Below are 19,199 nucleotides of genomic sequence, written 5' to 3'. Positions count from 1 at the left end.
GGTGGGGATGCTGCTGTAAAACAAGGTGTGTGGTAATGAACACCGTCTTGGATGTTTCCGGCTGAAAGCAAACGGCCTTCAGTGCCCACGTCCCACGTACGGAGCAACGATGCCACCATGGGTTCCCTTCCTTCATATCTGAATTTATCCCCCAATTCTGCTACTTCAGTATCCGCCAGTGCTCAGGCACCGGCAGGTTCTGGGTTCCACACTCCATGGGCATGACTGCTCTGCTTTCATCTTGGTTGTTAATAATAGGCTGAGCCAAGAGAATGGGGATTTTTATGGGCTTGTTCTAATTCGTCTGTTCCTCAGTAGAACTCTAGTTGCGTCCTACAACTTGGGATCCCAGGCCGGCTAAGAGATAACTGCCGGACTCGTTTGCCGGGCAATTTACCACCCTTCAGTTGGGTGTGCCAACAGTTATTAATTTAACATCTTGTTCCCTCAAGTAGATTATCAAGGTCTCTGCAGTTTCATTTGTGTTAATCTAGCTTTCCTCTTTAAATGCAGTTTCTTCTGTCGTTGGCATAACTTTCTTCACGACAGCTACGTGGGCAGCCATTAGGAGGGGTCACCCAACTGTGGCAGCAGCCACTTGACCATTCATCCTTTTCTTAGTCAAATTAATCTTGGTCAATGTTTCCTCTAGACCCTTAGGTATTTTCAGGGGCATCCCTATACTCATGTGGTGGGCTTGTCCATCAAAGATAAGGCTATAGGGCTCCACGTAGGTGTGGATGGCCAACCTGGGTTTTCCCCTGCAAATTTCCCTATTCCCTTTTCCCACATCTTGGTGCTCATGGGTTTTTTTTTCCTGGCTTCCTGGCTGGCTCACCAGTTGTGTGATCATACCCCAGCACACTCTAAGTCAGGGGTGGGTGATTGTTCTGTGAGGCAGAAGAAATGACCTAGAGATAGCCAGTGAGACATAGGTTTATTGGGGAAATATACGATAGGGAGTCCCGAAGTGACAGACTGGACACAAAGCATCTTGTTGCAGGGATATACATGCAGCAAGCTTTTATACTGTAGCAACTAGCCTAGCAACTATCTGTAGCCCTTCCCCTCCCTGCATGGCCAGTGTTCCAAGGAACTCAAGGCCTGTCATCCAGACATTCTTTGTTACAAAGGAGATGTTCCTGGTCAGCCACTCCCTGAGACCCTGACCTTGAACCCTGAATAACATGTTCTTCTGCATATTCTGCTTGATGGGAACACAGAGGGAGGATGAGATTTCCACATTCACAAGATAGTGATTAACAGGGGCATTCAGAGTGTGCTTGTACAAACAAGTCTTCCATCACTTACCATACATATGGCAAGAATGGGTGCTGGGCTGCTTTGACTTTGTAGTCAAAGGAAGTAACATTTGAGTCGTTGCAGCTGTGCAGAAATCTCTGCAGTGTATTGATGCCCCAGATGCCTGGCCATGGGAACAGTCTTGGTGCATGAAGGCACCAAGGATAAGGAGTTTGGATTTCTTCCAAAGGTAGCAGAGATTAAGAACAGAGGTGTGAGATGATCTGAGTTAGAAAGATTTCTCTGGAAGCCATGTGGAGAATAGACAAGAGATGTGCAAAAGTAGAAGCAGAAATCTACATTTGTAGACTCGGTCAGTTTGAGAGGATATATTTTGGAAACAGATGCTGGCAGAAAGATGGGATATGAAGAAAAGGGAGGAGTCGAGGATAATGATTCCAAGGTTTTTGGCCTAAACAATTGGGTACCGATGGTGGAAAGGCAAATTTTGGAGAAGAAATTTAAGATCTCTTTGGACAGTTTGAACATGAAATGGCAAGTACACAGCCAGTGGCTAGTTTAGTGGGCATTTAGATGAGTGGATATCATGGTGAGAGATTAGGTGTGGGGCATTGTTTTGGAAGTCATCAGTTTATAAATTAAATTTAAAATCACAGAACGTATGAAATTACACGGTGCAGAGAAGAAGAGAGCTGATAACACTCAAAAGTCAGGTACAGGAATGGAATGGGAGGAGAATCCAAAGGAGACAGAAAAAATGACCAAGAAGTTAAGAGGAAAATCAGGAGACCGAAGACAGGAAGCCTCTGAGAAGATGACAGTGTAAGGAAAAAAGGAGTCATCGAATGTTCCTGAGAAGTGGAATTAAGATAACACAGAGAATGCTAATAACTTTTAGAGCCTATGCATTTTCAGGGAGCAAATGGTGGAGGAGTGATAAGAAGGTGAGAAAATAGAGGTAGAATATATAGACAGTCTAAGTGGAGAATTTCTGTCATGGGTAAAGCAAAATGTGGATAATAGCTGGAGGGGAGGATATATGGTCAAGAGAGGTGTCCCCCTCCCCCACACAATAGGTGAAGCTGATGTGTTTATATTTATATATGTAAATGTTTTTATGTTTATTTTTGAGAGAGAGAGAGCATAAGTGGGGGAGGAGCAGAGAGAAAGGGAGACACAGAATCTGAAGCAGGCTCCAGGCTCTGAGCTGTCAGCACAGAGCGCCATGCGGGGCTCAAATCCATGAGCTGCAAGATCGTGACCAGAGCCAAAGTCAGATGCTTAACTGACTGAGCCACCCAGGTGCCACAGATGTGTTTATATATTAAAGGAAGTGGTTCAGGAGAGAGGTAGAAATGGATGGTGATGTTGGAGATGGAGGTAAGCCTGAAGGAATGCAGGGTCTACTGTAGGAGAAGGAAAGATCCAGAGAAGAGGTTAGGGCAAGGATTCTTTCGTTTTTACAGGAAATAAGGCAGAGCTGTTATGTAATAGAAGACCAGGTATTTTTAGGCCTATCACTTGTGATTCTTATCCTTTCTTATGAAGAATTGGTGTGATTCAGTCTATTAAAAAAAACTATATATATTAATGATGTGCATTCAAGGTTTGATGTCTCCTGGAGTTAAGTGATACTCTGTTGGAATGTTTCAGGTAAGGGTTTGAGAGGACCTGTAAAGTTAAGGTGGTGGAGTAAGAAGAACAAGGAAAAGAATATCCAAGAGAGTTGTTTTCAAGTGAAAAATCAAGAGTATGTGGTGTTTATTGGATTTAGCAACAGGAGAGATGGCTATAGGCTAATACCAGTGTTGCACAAACTGCGGACCACTAGCCCATTGACCAAAATGGAAGTGCTGTTGAACTAATCAGTTTTATGGCCGATTTTTTATTTGCTAGTTTCTTCGTAAGTAGGAATAGTCATTTTCTCTTTTGCATTTCTGTATTTTTTGGAAATTTTACTTGGGGTTAATATAATAGGATGTTTCCTGAAGATGCTGTTCTTATGGTAATTTTGAATGTTTAAACATTTATTCATATTTTCCATAATTTCTGTAATTTTTTCCTTAAGAATGAATCAGCCAAAATAAATCTTAAAGTTATAAAGCCTTCCGTTAGTCGTTACTCATGAAAATACTGAGTTAATAAAAACCTACTTTTGTCTGAAATTACATGCTGTTAAGTAACATCAGCATGAATGACATTATCATTTTTTAAATTAAGAGCTCTCCTTTCTGATTTTTAGGTTATTTCTCATTTTCTGCTTACTTCAGAGAACATTAATTTGTCCACATGTCATTTACAAAGTGTAAAACACGTACAATTTTGTTCCCTATACAATAAACATGACAAAATTGACATATAACAAACTTTTTTCTAGCATCTCTTTACCAGATTTTATTTTATTTTGTTCACCTAGGTACCAAAAATGTGTGTCTTGAGGCTAATAAATGATTGTGACAGTTCATATGCAGTAATCTTAACTTTTTAGACTACATGTCTCTTTTATGTTTTTAAACTATTAGTATGTTTTTTCATGAGGTATGTCGAACTCATGTCTGTTTTTTTTTTTTTTTACAGGTTAATGTGCGAAACTGTGAGATATGAAAGACATGAAGCGAATGAAGTTTTATACTAGTAGGTGTTTCCTTTCTCTTTGTATAGTGGATACTGCAGCAACTAAATAATTTCCTTAAAGTATCATAGAAGTGTTAGTAACGGCTAAGTCGTTACCTTAATTTTGCATTAACTCATTTTTTTGTAGTTTAGAAACGTAAAACATTGCAACTACTACCTGTCATAAAGGAAAAGCTTACAGTCCTTTGCTAAGTTCACATCTATACCCATATATCTCTCACTTGTGTTTCAGAGATGTTATTTCATATTATGGAGTATTTTGACATTTTTATCTTTATGAAATAAGAAACAGTATAGTATTTCAAGCAGAACAAAATACATATTCCTACAACCACACCAAATGAGGTGTAGTGATAGCATAAATGTCATATTTTAGTTTATAATTCTTTCAGAAATAGGAAAATAGCCTGCCCACATCCCTTTGGGCATAGTTTGTCCTAGAAATAATACTGATATTTCTTTCAGGATGTATAATACTACCTTGAAAAAATGACATTTTTTTTTAAAGAATGTAACAAGCATATAGTAGATAAATATTATTGTATTAAGGATATATAAACTGGATTACTGGGCACATTATTTTATGTTTGCCATGACTCACTGTTGTTATGTTGGCTTTGTTTTTCAAAACACTTATTAAATACATAATTACTGCTTTCCATACGTATTATAGGGAATATTTATTGAAATAAATAAAATCCAGCTTCTCCCCTTAAGGAGGGTAAAATTATAGTATCTTGAAGGGGGCAGAAATAGAATAAAAGGAAAACAACAACAACAACAACAACAACAAAAAGTAACCAACCAAAATAACTGAGAATACAGATAGGTACTGAGGGATGGAGAAGTACAGGGGAAGCCTTGAGGTAAACGGGGAGAGTCACAGAGATGCAGCCCTCTGAACTAGGTCTCAAAAGCGTATCTGGTGGTCTAGAGAGATTTTCCTGGCAGAAGGAGCAGCGTAAGTGTGGGGATACCAGAGAGGGAAGGGGCCTGGTCTGATGTTTTGAATATTATGGCAAGTTTAGGGCAACTGACATGCGGTGTACGTCAAGAGGACAAATCAAGAGTCAGGCTGCAACCATGTTTGCCTGTGAATGTGTTGTTAAAAATACCGGTCGTGATTCTTTAGGCCATTGGAAATGAGTTTTTCCTCCTCCTAAATCACATTGTGTGATGGAGATTTATAAATGCTCACAATATTGGAGACAGTAGTATGATGGACCCTATGTACGCATCATCCAACATTGTTACTGCTGGCCAGTTATGTTCCATCTCTTATTCCTGCTTCCACCTTCTACTGGATTATTTTAAGTAAATCCAGATATTTCAATTCATCCATATTTTTTATTTTGTTATGTATCTTTATCTTTAAAATATAAAGACTTAAAAAAAAATCTTAACCAACAATATTATCACCAAACCTTAAGAAATAGTTCTTTAATATCTTGAAAATATTCAAAATCTCTTTGTCTCAAAAAATCTTTTTTTACAGTTTGTTTATTGGTTGATACTTTTCTTAAGTCTCTCTCTCTTTTTTAATGTTTTTATTTATTTTTGAGAGAGAGAGTGAGTGAGCGAGCGGGAGAGGGGCAGAGAGAGAGGGAGACACAGAATCCGAAGCAGGCTGCAGTCTCTGAGCTGTCAGCACAGAGTCCAACGTGGGGCTCGAACTCACGAACCACAAGATCATTCATGACCTGGCCGGAAGTCAGATGCTTAACCAACTGAGCCACCCAGGCGCCCCACTCTTTAGTCTCTTTTAATCTGTAGCTAGGTTGCCAGTTTTTTCAAGCAGCAAAATGATGTGGCCAAATGCCTCCCCATTCTTCCTCTCAAAGATGATACTTGAAAATACAAAGGTGGATTTGATTGAGTGGCTGGGCAGGGAGATTAGTGAGAAGACAGTTGAAGTAACATGAGGGGGTGATGCTTGAACTGAGGCCAACTGAAAGAATGGGACAGTCAGAGATGGAGTTTAGAAAGAAGATGCAGATGGAGCTGACCTAGGATGTAAGGTTATAATTTAGGAAACTCTGACATCTAGGGGCTGTTTAACAGGCAATTGTAAATATCCAGTCTAGAGCTTAAAAGAATGTACATCAAATGTAGAAGAATAGTGACCAGGATATATTTGCTAATGAGAAAACTTAACAAGAGGCAAAGCCCTTACCGTATTTATTCTTGAAGAATTCAAGATATAAATATCTTAGAATATTTGTTTCTTTTAGGAGCAATTAGAAGCTATCAGTGGAATGGGTGTACAGATATCAGGGTTGGAAACCTCTGATGAATAGTATTAACATTCATTGAAGAAGTTCTAGTGGCAGTAAGTGACAAACTTTCTATTAATTTGTCCTCCTTTAAAACGTGGTTTTGGTAGTAATGATGGTGAGGTAATAGCAAACATTTAAACAAGTACTTCCTGTGTCCCACATGCTCTAATAAGTGCTTCATATGCATTATTATACTTATTCCTTATAGCTGACTTGTGGGGTAGCTGTTATCATCAACCCAGTTTTACACATGAATGGATTGAGGCTTTCAGAGGCTAAGGAACTTGCTAAGGTCTCATTGCTGAAAGTGTGATATGGATTTGAGCCTGGACATTGTGATTCTGCCATGTTAGCTGTTAAGCCAATCACCAACTTTTTTCCGGCCTTTTTCATGCCATCATAAGAATGGCACCATAAAACAAGGATATTTCTTGTGTGCAAGTTAGTACAAGCACATCATCTCTCCCTGCTGCTGGCTCCCCCAGGGGTGATGAAACCCACCTTCAGTTCTACCTACATTATTCTGAGTCCCTAATAATTCTTACATACAGTTCATTTAAACTGAAGTTTACACTGTCTTTAAATATATCTGAGTTTTTTTTTTAAGTCAGTTTTAGACAGTAAATGTGAGCTATGCTTGCTGATAATGCAAAGCCATGTGTTAGATAACCCTAAATTGATTGCATTAGGCTAGAGTTTGTACATAAAGTTGATTGTAGCAGTTGCTTATTTTTGACTAGTTAGAATTAGGTGACAGTGTTAGTGACCAGTGAAAGTCTTTAGATACTCAGGAGATCATGATTTTGTAAGACCAGAAATTCACAGAGACTTATTGTAGATCACTTAATCAGATTCCTAGTAATTGGCCAATCTTGTGATGAAGGGTAATTGCAGCATTTTCTTCTGTAACCCTTGAAGAGACATGTTCCTGCTGTTACCAATTTGTGTAAATGCAGCTTTGAAAATTAAAGAACACTTGTATTTGTGGTGTATATAAGTCTGTGATAATTTAATAATACTGTCCCTCTTTTTGGGACCTGTTATTATTAACTCATGAGGGACATGACTTGTCTGTTCTTGGTCTCCCTTGGGCTTCAAGAATAGTCTAGTCAGACTATCAAAGACTTCTAGAGTATGGTTTTATGATCAAGAGATGAGTATTTTTTTTTCCTTATTATGTTTGTGTACTGGTAACTTCTAAGTCTATGGCTTTAATCGTTCACCAGGTAAATGTAATAGTCTTTTGATCCAACTCTGTACCTCATTTTTCTTATCTATGAAATGGAAACAATAATATTAGTACCTACCCTTTAGTGTTGGTGTTAGGATAATATCAGTACTATGTGTAAAACATGTAGAGCATTGCATACATAATAAGTGTATAAAAATGCTATCATTGTCATCAGTGTTTTGATAATTTACATTTTGGTCTCCCAATTTTTTAGCTGCTTTAAACTTTTGTTTGAAGGAATTGTGGTAGTGATGTCTAACTCCCATGGTGTTCCTGTTTTAGCATAAACCAACAGGATGACAAAAATGCCACTTTAAGATGTATCAAGGTTAGGGGGAGATTTGTGGTTCTGATAAATTTGAATTTGTAAAAATTTAGAATTTGACCACTTAGAATTCAATATTGGTACTAGAAAGAGAGATAAAAGTAGTTGAACTTAGTACAGTGGATGAGACTATCAAGTAATTTCTGCCTTCCTTTCACATGTTATCTACTATGTGCTAGCTATTTTGCTTGCTTAGGAGTACCAAGTTGCACGATGTAAATTCCTAACCTGAGGAACTTTAGGGATATTTTTGCCTGAAGAATTTAAGAAATGAGATAAGCAATATGTCCTTTCAGCTTCAGTTTTTCTTTAGGGGCCAGCCATCCTCACGATTTCAGTTTAATTTATAGTTACATTTGAAGTGCTGAAAACCTTTGGATCAGAAACTCAACCATTATAGTTTTTTGGAAGTGGGCACGTGCACCCCCACACCCATGTGACAAATATGTGTAACGGTATTTCTGTGCTAACTTTCCACATACATGTCTGTCTGAATGCTTTGGTTTCCAAAAGAGTTTGTGTAGCATTTTGTTAGGAGGTTTACCTTTCTTTATTGCAGGAGAGGAAATTGTTCCTCCATTGAAAACAAAACAAAACAAAACAAAAAGCTGCATTGAGGCTTATCCAGTCTTTTTAAAGCATTTTTTATTGAAATCTGTAAATGTGCAATTTAAAACTTTAAGCCTCAGCTGCAGCCCTCATTGCTTGTAGCAGCCTTTTCATTTATTGACTTGGTTTCCTGTTTTCACAGCAGCTATCCTGAATTGTCACTTCTCTGCAAGGCCTCCAGCCCACTGCTGTCCCCTTCGTTCCTTCCCACTCCTCCTCTAGAGACTTTGCTTCAGGCTTTACTTTCTCTTCTCAAATACCCCGTTTATGTGTGGCCACATGTGTCTCCTGACTCACCCATCCCTCCAGGGCTGCAGGGAGAGGTGTCTGGTTTCCTGAACAGTGTGGTTATTCCTGTTCCCTCCTGTGCTTGTGGCCTCTCCTGCCCCCTTTCCTGCAGACTCTAAGTGTGTCTTCCATCTTTAAGAAAGTTCTCCTTTGGAGGTGCCGGGGGGCAGGGGGGGGTGCTCAGTTGGTTACGTATCCAACTCTTGATTTCAGCTCAGGTCACGATGCCATGGTCTGTGGGATTCAGCTCCGCATTGGGCTCTGTGCTGACAGTGTAGAGCCTGCTTGGGATTCTGTCTGTCCCTCTCTTGCCACCCCCCCCACCATGTGCTCTCTCTCTCTCTCAAAATAAACAAATAAACATTTAACTGGTAAGCAAAAATACATTGTTTAAAAAAAAGTTCTCCTTTGACTCTTTGGCCCATATCCAATTCTTGTACTGCTTTTTCCTTCCAGATGTGGCCAGGCTTTTATTTTATTATATTATTATTTTTATTTACCTTACTCATCTACCTACGTTGCTTTAGCTCCTTAAAAAAGAAAAAAAGAAAGAAACAAAATACTTAAAATCGCCTTTCTTTCCCAGCAAGATATAATCATAATTTTTAAGTATCCTCCTTGTCCATGTGTCCCTAATTTCTCTTACTTGTATGTGTGTATGGAGAAAATTTTGAAACCTAAGATTTTCATTTACATGAAGCAATTATATTTTTAAAGAATTAGTCTTTGCATAGGACTGTAGAACAAGGATGTTTAGCCACCAAGCTTGGCATGTTATGAGGTATACATGTGCTGTAGGTAAATATGAAAATTCAAATACACGCTTGCACGTACACATCTACCCACGCGTAGATGTACTTGAGAAGATTGTTTTATATACACATGGTAATACTGTAAGGCTTCATAGCAATAATACTTTCATATTTACTATCGGTCTTTAAATTAAAATGTTTTATATTTGTGGTGAATGGAAGAGTAAATAAGAGCATTTTAGAAATTATTTAATTTGTAAACTCTGTCAGGGCAGGCCCTGTGTGTGTGTGTTTCAGGTTTACATTTGCTATGCCTAGTACAGAAGTTTTCATTAGTCTGTTTGCTCTTATTTTTTGAATTCATTTTAAAGGAAGATACTCCGTTTTCAAAGGAAGATGAGCCAATAAAGACCTTCATTGTGGTCTAATTTTGTAATAAAAGAGCTGACAGCACTAGGTGTTAGATTCTTTGTATCAATTTTTTTGCAAAACTACTTAGTGAATAAAACCCTCTGAACTCTCAAATTTAGCGATTTAAAGAAATATATAGTCAATAAATTAGGCTTAATTATTTCATATGCATTCTGTTAAGTACGAGTTAGTGGTAGTTTTCCAGAGTCATTTTTTTTCAGATTTGGCTGCTCTTCTAAATTTGATAAATTGTTTCTTGAGCCCTTGAATATATCCCTCTACCCTCAGTATAGCTGAATGACTGATTGATGTATTGTAATAAATATGTAATCTGCACTGACATTTTTCCTTTCAGTCAAAAAAAGAAGTGTTTTGAATAACTTAATGGCTCCCAAGACATCACTCCTTCATTTCATTTTTTAAATGAGTTTTATAAGTTTAAGAATGACTCCATTAATGAGGCTACAGAATTTTCAGCTTTACTAGTTCTTCAGTAGTTTTATGTTGTTCATTCTTCTGGTTAAGTGAAACATGATTTTTAGAAAATACAGGTCTACTATATTCCCAATATTTTCTTTTTTTTTTTTTTTTTTAAATTTTTTTTTTCAACGTTTATTTTTATTTTTGGGACAGAGAGAGACAGAGCATGAACGGGGGAGGGGCAGAGAGAGAGGGAGACACAGAATCGGAAGCAGGCTCCAGGCTCCGAGCCATCAGCCCAGAGCCTGACGCGGGGCTCGAACTCACGGACCGCGAGATCGTGACCTGGCTGAAATCGGACGCTTAACCGACTGCGCCACCCAGGCGCCCCCCCAATATTTTCAAAATACTAATTTTCCCCCCAAATGAAGCTGAAATAGCCTTAGTATTTTCATCAGTTTTCAGAGTTCTTACTGATGATGCTTTCCTTTTTCATGGTTCCAAGCCCCTGTAATTGAGTTGCTAATGAATGCAGAATAAAGATTTTCTGAAGAACTTCATGTGAGAATGGTGCTTTTTTTCCCCTAGAGTTTTTATTTATAAAAGTGAAGTAATGTCCTTATAATTTAGAACTTTTAGGAAATAAAACAAAAAGTTCCCCTCTACTTTTTAAATGTGTTCTTTTCATAGGTATGGTAATTTATATATAACTAAATATTATTAAGTATATAATTTTATTATAAAATATTTCTTCTCTATGGGTTAAAAATATAAATGCTAAAACCTTTAACTCTTGGTAGAGCTCTTTCTAAAATAGGTTTTATATTTTATGCCTGAGTAAAAATGGTGTGGGCTTACCTTTCTTTTGACCTGATATTCTTAGGGTCACTTACAATGCTGTGTTGCCTTAATTAATCTTGTGAGTGTACTTTGTGCCATTGGCCATACAAAAATAAATAACACAAACAATACATATTTGGTCTTTGAACTTATAGCTAGCTTACCGCCCCATCAGAGGAGAAAAAATGAAAACAAAAACAAAACAAGTAATGATTAAACTTTTTGATAAACCCAGTACCAAAAGTGAGGTAATGCATTTGTGAAAAAGATTAAAATTATTGTGTATCAGAAAAGCCATCTGCATATTGGAAGGCCGCCATTGTTAGAACTTCTTTTTTAAGCCATGGAACACTTTGTTCATAGGAAATCCTATTTAGCTCAATAGCAGTAGCTATTATGGTTAGAAGAAGGTTGAACAGTGTGTAGTCCCAAGGGGCTCACAAAGTGCATATTCAAAACCTCTGATGTGAGCGAACTGCTGGATCCTGTAAAAGGATAGAGGATAATTTGCTGTAAATAAGTAAAGTTATTTTCTTGTTGGTTTTTGGCACAATTGCATATTTGAGAGTCAAATCTGAGCCCATCAGAAGAGTATAATGAAAAGTATAGGTGAGCAGAAATAAGGACCTGCACTTAAGCAGAGGGCTTTGATTCAGAGGCCTGGGGCTTGGGGGGTTGGGAGGCACTGAAAGAACCTGATGATAGGCTGTGGAGAAGGAGAATAGGACGATTTTCTGTTTTCTGGTTTTCTCCTCTTGTTGGATGCTAGTGCCCAGATAGTGGATGCAGAAAAAGAAACAGGCGTTTTCCTAGTTTTGGTCACTGTGGCTGGCCCTGTGGGATTCCTGGCTAGCTGTCTCCGGTTAGTTATTGGAGTTTTTGTTAGTCTTCATTTTATTTCCCTTTCTGGTGTTTTACCCCAGATGTGGAGCCGGTAACCCACATACAAGTGATAAGAATCCTGTCTCCATTTCTCTCAGATGCCAGCAGCTTTGTTGTTTGAATATGGCATAACATCCTCTCTAAAATATCCACAAAATGGGTATTTGATGTGTGGGGTCTTGGTGGTCTATAACTTCTCTATGATTGCTGTGTACCCACCTCTTCCCCGACTGGTCTTCCTAACCACTGTTTGCACACACTTCACTGGTGCTGGCATCACCCTTTCTTATTCACCATGACTTCCGTGTTCTTGCTTCTCTGTGTTCTAATGCCCTTGCTAGCGTTGCCCCAGAGAAAACACTGTAGAGGTGCCTCTTCGCATCCCTGGGTCACTTCTGACTTGTGCCAATGCCACATTGCACTTGATCTGCTAAAGTGGGAGGGATTCCTTCTTGGAGCTCCAGTGCCCTCCTCATGCCATATTTTGTCAGGGTCATCTTGCAAAGTGCTAATTTCTGGTTCAAAATTGTGTGGATTTTGCAAAGGTACCGTTCTTACCATTTTTTCAGTTTCTGTTTGTGGCCACCACCCCTCGCCACCTTAGATATTTATTTTGAGTTAAATATTACTCTAGGTATCCTTTGCCCACACCTGCCTCCCCCACTCTTGCCACTCTTCTTTTGTTACAAATCTTTCTCTCTCCTCACTTTGCCTTTATTTCCTATATTACCATAAGCTGCCATAAGCAGCCCTTTTGGGTTGATTGGGCTCCACAAAACTCGATTAAGTTTTCATATTGTATTAATAACTGAATAAAGTAGCCTTTTCATGTTACTTTTTTGCTCTCTTTTTTTTTTTTAATTTTTTTTTCTTCAACTTTTTTTTTATTTTTTTATTTTTTTTATTTTTGGGACAGAGAGAGACAGAGCATGAATGGGGGAGGGGCAGAGAGAGAGGGAGACACAGAATCGGAAACAGGCTCCAGGCTCCGAGCCATCAGCCCAGAGCCTGATGCGGGGCTCGAACTCACGAACCGCGAGATCGTGACCTGGCTGAAGTCGGACGCTTAACCGACTGCGCCAACCAGGCGCCCCACTTTTTTGCTCTCTAATAGCCATCTTTGCTGAGCTAAATAGTTTTCTTTGGGTGGTGATCAATGATTCTTTCAACTCCCTTGTCAACTTCAACTTGATCACTTGTATTAGCTTCCTGCTTTGTAAATAAGGAATGTGAACACCACACGCAGCTCTTTCATGTGGAGACATCGCCACCGTGTGGAATGACAGGATATTGCTAAGGAAGTTCTTGTAGCCTAGTTTCATTTTTCTGATTACTGGTAAATTGACATTCACATCTTTGACTTTCACTTTAAATACTATATCTGAGTTGGTGTGTATTAAATTACTAATTCATTAAGAAAATAGCTGAGTGCCAATTAAGCATTGTGTAGTATATATATATCGGGGGTGCTGGTGAGTTAGAGGAGTTTAAAAGCTAATGGGGGATGACTCCTAAAATAAATATTATGACTGGCAACTGCTTAATGTGAGCATGTACAAAATGCTCTGGGAACTCAGGAGGAGAGTGACTCAATTTATTTGGAAGCCACTAAAACACTTCTCAGAGGAAGTGGTAGTTAGCCTGGAATTCAAAGGATGAGTAATAAGTTTACTAGATAAAAGGTACTGTTTAGAAGCTAGAACAGCAGGTTTGTCCAAAGGCCCTGAGGCTTTGGTGGGGAAAAAGTCAGCATGGCTGAACAGGTGAAGTTTGCAGTATAGGATATTTGGGGTTATGAGCAGAGGATAAAGTTGTACATTGGCCTTTTTAGAAATGGTCATAAGAGAGGAAAAGAGATGAAGAGAGCTAGTATTTTTTATGTACCTATTATGCAAGAACCTGCATATATACTGTTTTGTTAAATCCAAGTAACGTTGTGAAAAAGGTATTGGTAGCCCCATTTTACAGTTGAGGAACTAGAATCTTAGAATTTAAGTTCACCAGGATCACATGGCTGGTAGGAAAGAATATAGGTTCCCAAACCTTTGTCCTTTGCATAGCCACATACTGCTTCCTTCACGTGCTTTGTCAAGGGGTTTGGACTTTCTCCTGTTAGGGAACCATAAGCAGAAACATGATCTGATTTGCCTGAGCAAATGATAACTAAAATGGTGCCCAGTTTCTACCTGGTACAGCACATAGTTCCGTCTAAAAGATTCAGTGTAGTTGGAGGAAGACACCTAAATACCTCAGGACTAAGAATTCAAAGAGAAAAATATAAAATAGGATGAAATTAGATGGGATAAATATTTTGGAATTTGGAAAACAGTGACTGAGAAGATGTTACTACAGAAATAGGGTTTGAGCCATTGCTTTAAGGTACAGTGTGATTGAGAAGATGGAGAAGGGCAAGTATCTCGGACAGACTGGAAGAGGTGGGAAGGGACAGGCAGGAAAGGAGCCTCCCGGAAGTAATGGGTTTGTGTTGAGGAGTAGAAGGAAATAAGGTGGGGAGAGAAGGACAGCAGATTACACACTTGCCTCTTCCCTGTTATTCCAAGTCTACACTTGCCATTTTGGTTTACTCTTATCTTAAAGGACATCATTCATTTTTGATTACTTCAGAGTCCTTTTAATTATACTGGGAGTGAATCAATCATGGTCCATTTAAATTTTTTTTTTGTTTGGGTTTATTCATTTTTTTCCTCGTTGATGAAATAAAAAACAGGAGGCTTTTAGAGTACCTTGTCACACAGCTAGGCTTTGTGGCTTTCATTTTGTCAATTGCAGAATGGGCTGTATTGGCATCAAATCGGTTGTCCAATATAGTTCTTAGTTTAGTCTAAAAAATTATAGGTCTTTTCTAAGTGTCCATCTTGGCTGATCAGAGAGACTTGTGAAGTACTACTTTGCTGTATGTTCCTTTTTAATCTTTAGGCCACTCTTTTCTATCCATCACTGGTGATGTTAAGTCTTAGGTTATTTAGAAATGCCATCAGGTTTATTCCAAGATTCAGCTTTTTCCATTAGCTCATAATTTCAACCCTTGGCATATGCATGCATGCGTGCGTGTGTGTGTGTGTGTGTGTGTGTGTGTGTGTGTACAGAGAGAGAGAGAGAGCGCATGAGAGCGAGCATGTGCATGCAGGGGAGAGGCAGAGGGTGTGGGAGAAAGAGAATCTTAAGCAGACTCCATGCCCAGCATGGAACCTGATGTGGGGCTCAGTCTTGACCATGAGATCATGACCTGAGCTGAAATCAAGAGTCAGATGCTTAACCAACTGAGCCACCCAGGCACTCCAAATTTAATTAATTAATTAATTAATTTTAGAGGAAGAGCATGCGAGAGCATTGTGAGCAAGGGAGAGGGACAGAGGGGGAGAGAGAGAGAATCCTGAGCAGACTCCATGCTCAGTGCGGAGCCCAATGCAGAGCTCCATCTCATGACCCTGGGATCATGACCTGGACCAAAATCAAGAGTGGGATGCTTAACTGACTGAGCCACCAGGTGCACCCCCCCCCAACACACACACACTTAGCTCATATTTTTAAAACATAAAACAATTATTTGGGGAAAAAATTAAAACAACACTGTTGAATACAACACCTGCAACTTACTTGCATAGATATTGATAGAGTTGTACTTTTTTTTTTTTCTTGTAGTTTTTCTAAAGATTTTTCAAAGTTGGCAAGCCTCATGCATAAGAATCACCCGGGATCTTTGTTTAAAAGGCACTGTGATGGATCTCCCACCTAGTGATCACAGATTGTGGGATTGGGTGGAATAGGTAGAGCCTGGGAGCATGCATTCTTAACCCAAGTGGTTCATAAGCATACCAAAGCTTGAGAACCATTAGGCAAAGTGAAATCCCAGTATTAGTTCCAGATAATTATTATTGTTATAGTCCATCTTCTGTTAGCTGGCTCCACGGAAAGCTGAGTTTACAAACCTTGCACTTATTTCATCCATAGTAATTTGTCTTCAAAATGGACAGATACAGAATAACTAGAAAGCCAATGAATGTTTGTTGTATTCTCTATGTCAAAGTTAATCTACACCATGGTACATGATAAAAAGCTCTGAATAATTATGTTTTTCAGTTAAAATTTTTTTTCAAATTTTTATTTATTTTTGAGAGAGAGAGAGAGTAGGAGAGACACAGAATCTGAAGCAGGCTCCAGGCTCTGAGCTGTCAGCACAGAGCTCGATGTGGGGCTCGAACCCGTGAACCGTGAGATCATGACTGAGCCAAAGTCGGATGCCCAACCAACTGAGCCACCTAGGTGCCCCAGCTCTAGAATAATTATTATTTGCATTTCATGAGCATTGTTCATTTAATCCTTGCAGTCACTTTAGTAAGCTGCCAAGGCCACATAGCTGGTAAGCAGTGACCTACCTTAATTTCCTATTTTTCTAGATTTCAGTTCTCTTTGGTGATAAAGGGAATATTATAGGAGCACTTTTTACTTCACCTAAATTAGAATTTAGTAATAATGTTGTCACTTTATGTTAAGAAAGATGAGTAAGTTTTTTCCCCCCAAACTACGTAAATGATTGTAGATTGCAAAAGCCAGTGATTAAAATCTGGAGGGAAAAGGGTATGAATTATTTCTGAAGTATTGTGCTTTGTATTCTCATTTGAGAAATCATTTAACTTTCATGGTTTCATTGGAACTGAACTCTATTCAATAATATGTCTCTGTACATTTTCACAAGGCATTGCCATCAAGGACTAAGTAGTTGTGAAATTGGTTAAGACTGGACTTGGGGGAAATGGTGTTCAACTGCTGCTTTGTTTGTAAGCAAATAACAAAATGAAAATGATTACTTGATAGTCATTGGTCTTTTAAATATTCAGAATTGTAAGTAGAATTTTTTGTCCTTTAAAAACTTTTGGAATTTATTTACATGCCCCCCAAAGGACAGACTTGGGGGAGATTGCTGAGGACACCCTTGCACACACATGTGATTCATTGTGATACAAGACAAGTGCAGCATACATCTCCCTGTTGTACTCTTTACAACAATGGGGTATGCTCCGTGTACTTCCTTTCCACCCCTTCCCCTGGCTAGAGTGTGAATATGGTGGTGAGATTTGGAGTTGCCACCTTAGAATATGACATGGATGCTATGGGTTGGGGTGACTAAGCCCCTCAATAGAAAGAGCCTAAGTTCTTCATACCATGGAACTGCTATATCAGCCTTGGGTCCTTGGTGCTAAGGCTGTTATAATATGTGTGAGAGAGAAATGAACTCCCTCGTGGTTAAGCCATTACTATAGTATTTCATTTTTTGTTTTGTTTTAATAGTAGCTGAGCTTGTATCCTAATAAATTTGGCAAACTTGGCTGTGTAAAATAAAATAACTTACACATAGCAAAAAGCACAAAGGATAAAGCAACAGAGGAAAAAGGTATTCACAGCACATATTTCAAAAAGGTTAATTTTGGAGTGCCTGGGTGGCTCAGTTAGGCATCCAACTCTTGATTTTGGCTGAGGTCATGATCCTAGGGTCCTGGGATGGAGCCCCCACATCAGGCTCTGCATTGAACGTGGAGCCTGCTTGGGATTCTCTCTCCCTCTCCTTCTGTCCCTTTCCCCCTGCTCCTGTGCACGTGCACTTCTCTCTAAATAAAAAAGTAAAAGATTTAAAAAAAATGACTTTTTTTCTTTTGAGAGAGAGCAAGCACATGCACGTGAGTAGGGGATGGAGGGAGGGAGGAAGGGAGGGAGGGAGGGAGGGGGAGAGAGAGAGAGAGAGAGAGAGAGAGAGAGAGAGAGAGAGAGAATGAATCTTAAGCATGTTCCATGCAGGGACTCGATCCCACCACCCTGGGATCATGACATGAACTGAAATCAAGAATCGGACACTCAACCAACTGAGCCACCCAGGTGTCCCAAAAGGTCAATTTTTATAAAGAAATAAAAAAAAAATAAGAAAAAAAGATGCTCTTGTAATAATAATAAGAAAAAGAAATGAAAAAAATTATACTAAGATACCCTTGTCATTAAGCGGATTGGCAAAAGCCTAAAAGATTGATAAAAAGCCTCAGTGGTAGAATTCCTCGTGCTCCCCTATGGCTTACCCCTCACCCGCTCTGCCTCAGCTGCACCATCCTGTCGTCCTTGCTAGGCCATGTCAGCCTTTGCACTAACATTCTGGATCCTCCCTGCCCTTTGCTGGGAAGGGAAGGCTGGTCCCTTAGGAAGTCAGCTGGCTGTCAGCCCCTTCCTTTACTCAGATGTGCTCTTCTCATTGACACGTACCTTGCCCACCCATTTCCAGTGGTATCACCCCCCATTTTCCTTAACCTGTACTAATTTCTCTCCCCAGAGCACTGATTTATAATTTACCAATTTATTATTTTTATTGTTTATTATCTGTATTGTCCCACCAGAATATAAACTCCATGAGTGAAAGGGCCTTTTCCTTGTTGTTGTTGAGGTTCTCTGAAGTATCCTAAGCACCTAGAATAAGCCCTTATCCTAAAATTGTGAAACATTTGTTTGTTAAACAAATATAACAAACTGTAGTAGTAAGGCTGTGTGGAAGTAAGTAGGCAAATAAGTTGCTGAACACCTGTGGAAGACAATTTGACATTTATCGTACCCTTTGACCCAGCAGTTGTATTTCTGGTTACTAGGTCCAGTCAATACTGTATGCACAAGGTTACCTAAAGCACTTTTTATTAACATATTTTTAAATAATTGCAAATGATTAAAAACAACAGAAATGACTGTCACTAGGGGTTGGCTAAGGCAAATATGGCACATCTGTAAGAAAGCCGGCTTCTCATGAAGAGATCTCTAAGAGTTACCACAAAGGAAAGAACACTATAGAGTATGCTATCTTTCCATAAGAAGAAAAACAGACCCCGGAGAGAATGAGAATATATGTCTACTCTTCTGTGCGTACGTACACATAAAGAAATTATGAAAGAATATCTAACAAGCATGGTAGAAAAATGTGCGAGCATGGTAGACAGAAAAAGGTTGGGAAAACCTGAGTTTCACTGATTACTTCTTTCTATTTTGTTTTATCAAGCAGGGAAAATATTTTCAGTTCAAAACATCCGAAGATAAAACTTAGGATGGTAGGTGCAGTAGGTCTAAGGAACATTACAATGTTTAAATATACTGATAAATATCTTTAGCTTATTTGGGAGACAAAAATAATTTTTAGAAGCTTTTTTTTTCAAGTTTGTTTATTTATTTTGAGAGAGAAAGAGAGAGAGTCAGGAAGGGGCAGAGAGAGAGGAAGAGAGAGA

General features: G+C 38.9%; 1 protein-coding gene across 8 annotated transcripts in view; it reads left to right on the top strand.

Annotated features, from left to right (window-relative positions):
- RAPGEF2 (Rap guanine nucleotide exchange factor 2) overlaps positions 1–19,199 on the top strand; it is a 247,548-nt gene that overhangs the window by 81,115 nt on the left and 147,234 nt on the right. For all 8 annotated transcript variants that reach the window (XM_043566367.1, XM_043566399.1, XM_043566348.1 and 5 more), the window contains exon 3: positions 3,841–3,897. In XM_043566367.1, the coding sequence (XP_043422302.1) occupies positions 3,841–3,897 (57 nt within the window). The remainder of the gene's footprint in view (positions 1–3,840; positions 3,898–19,199) is intronic.

Source organism: Prionailurus bengalensis, chromosome B1, assembly GCF_016509475.1.
Source record: "Prionailurus bengalensis isolate Pbe53 chromosome B1, Fcat_Pben_1.1_paternal_pri, whole genome shotgun sequence".
NCBI lineage: Eukaryota > Metazoa > Chordata > Mammalia > Carnivora > Felidae > Prionailurus > Prionailurus bengalensis.
Note: the sequence above shows the minus strand (reverse complement) of the source record. Positions and strands in the feature narration are given on the sequence as shown.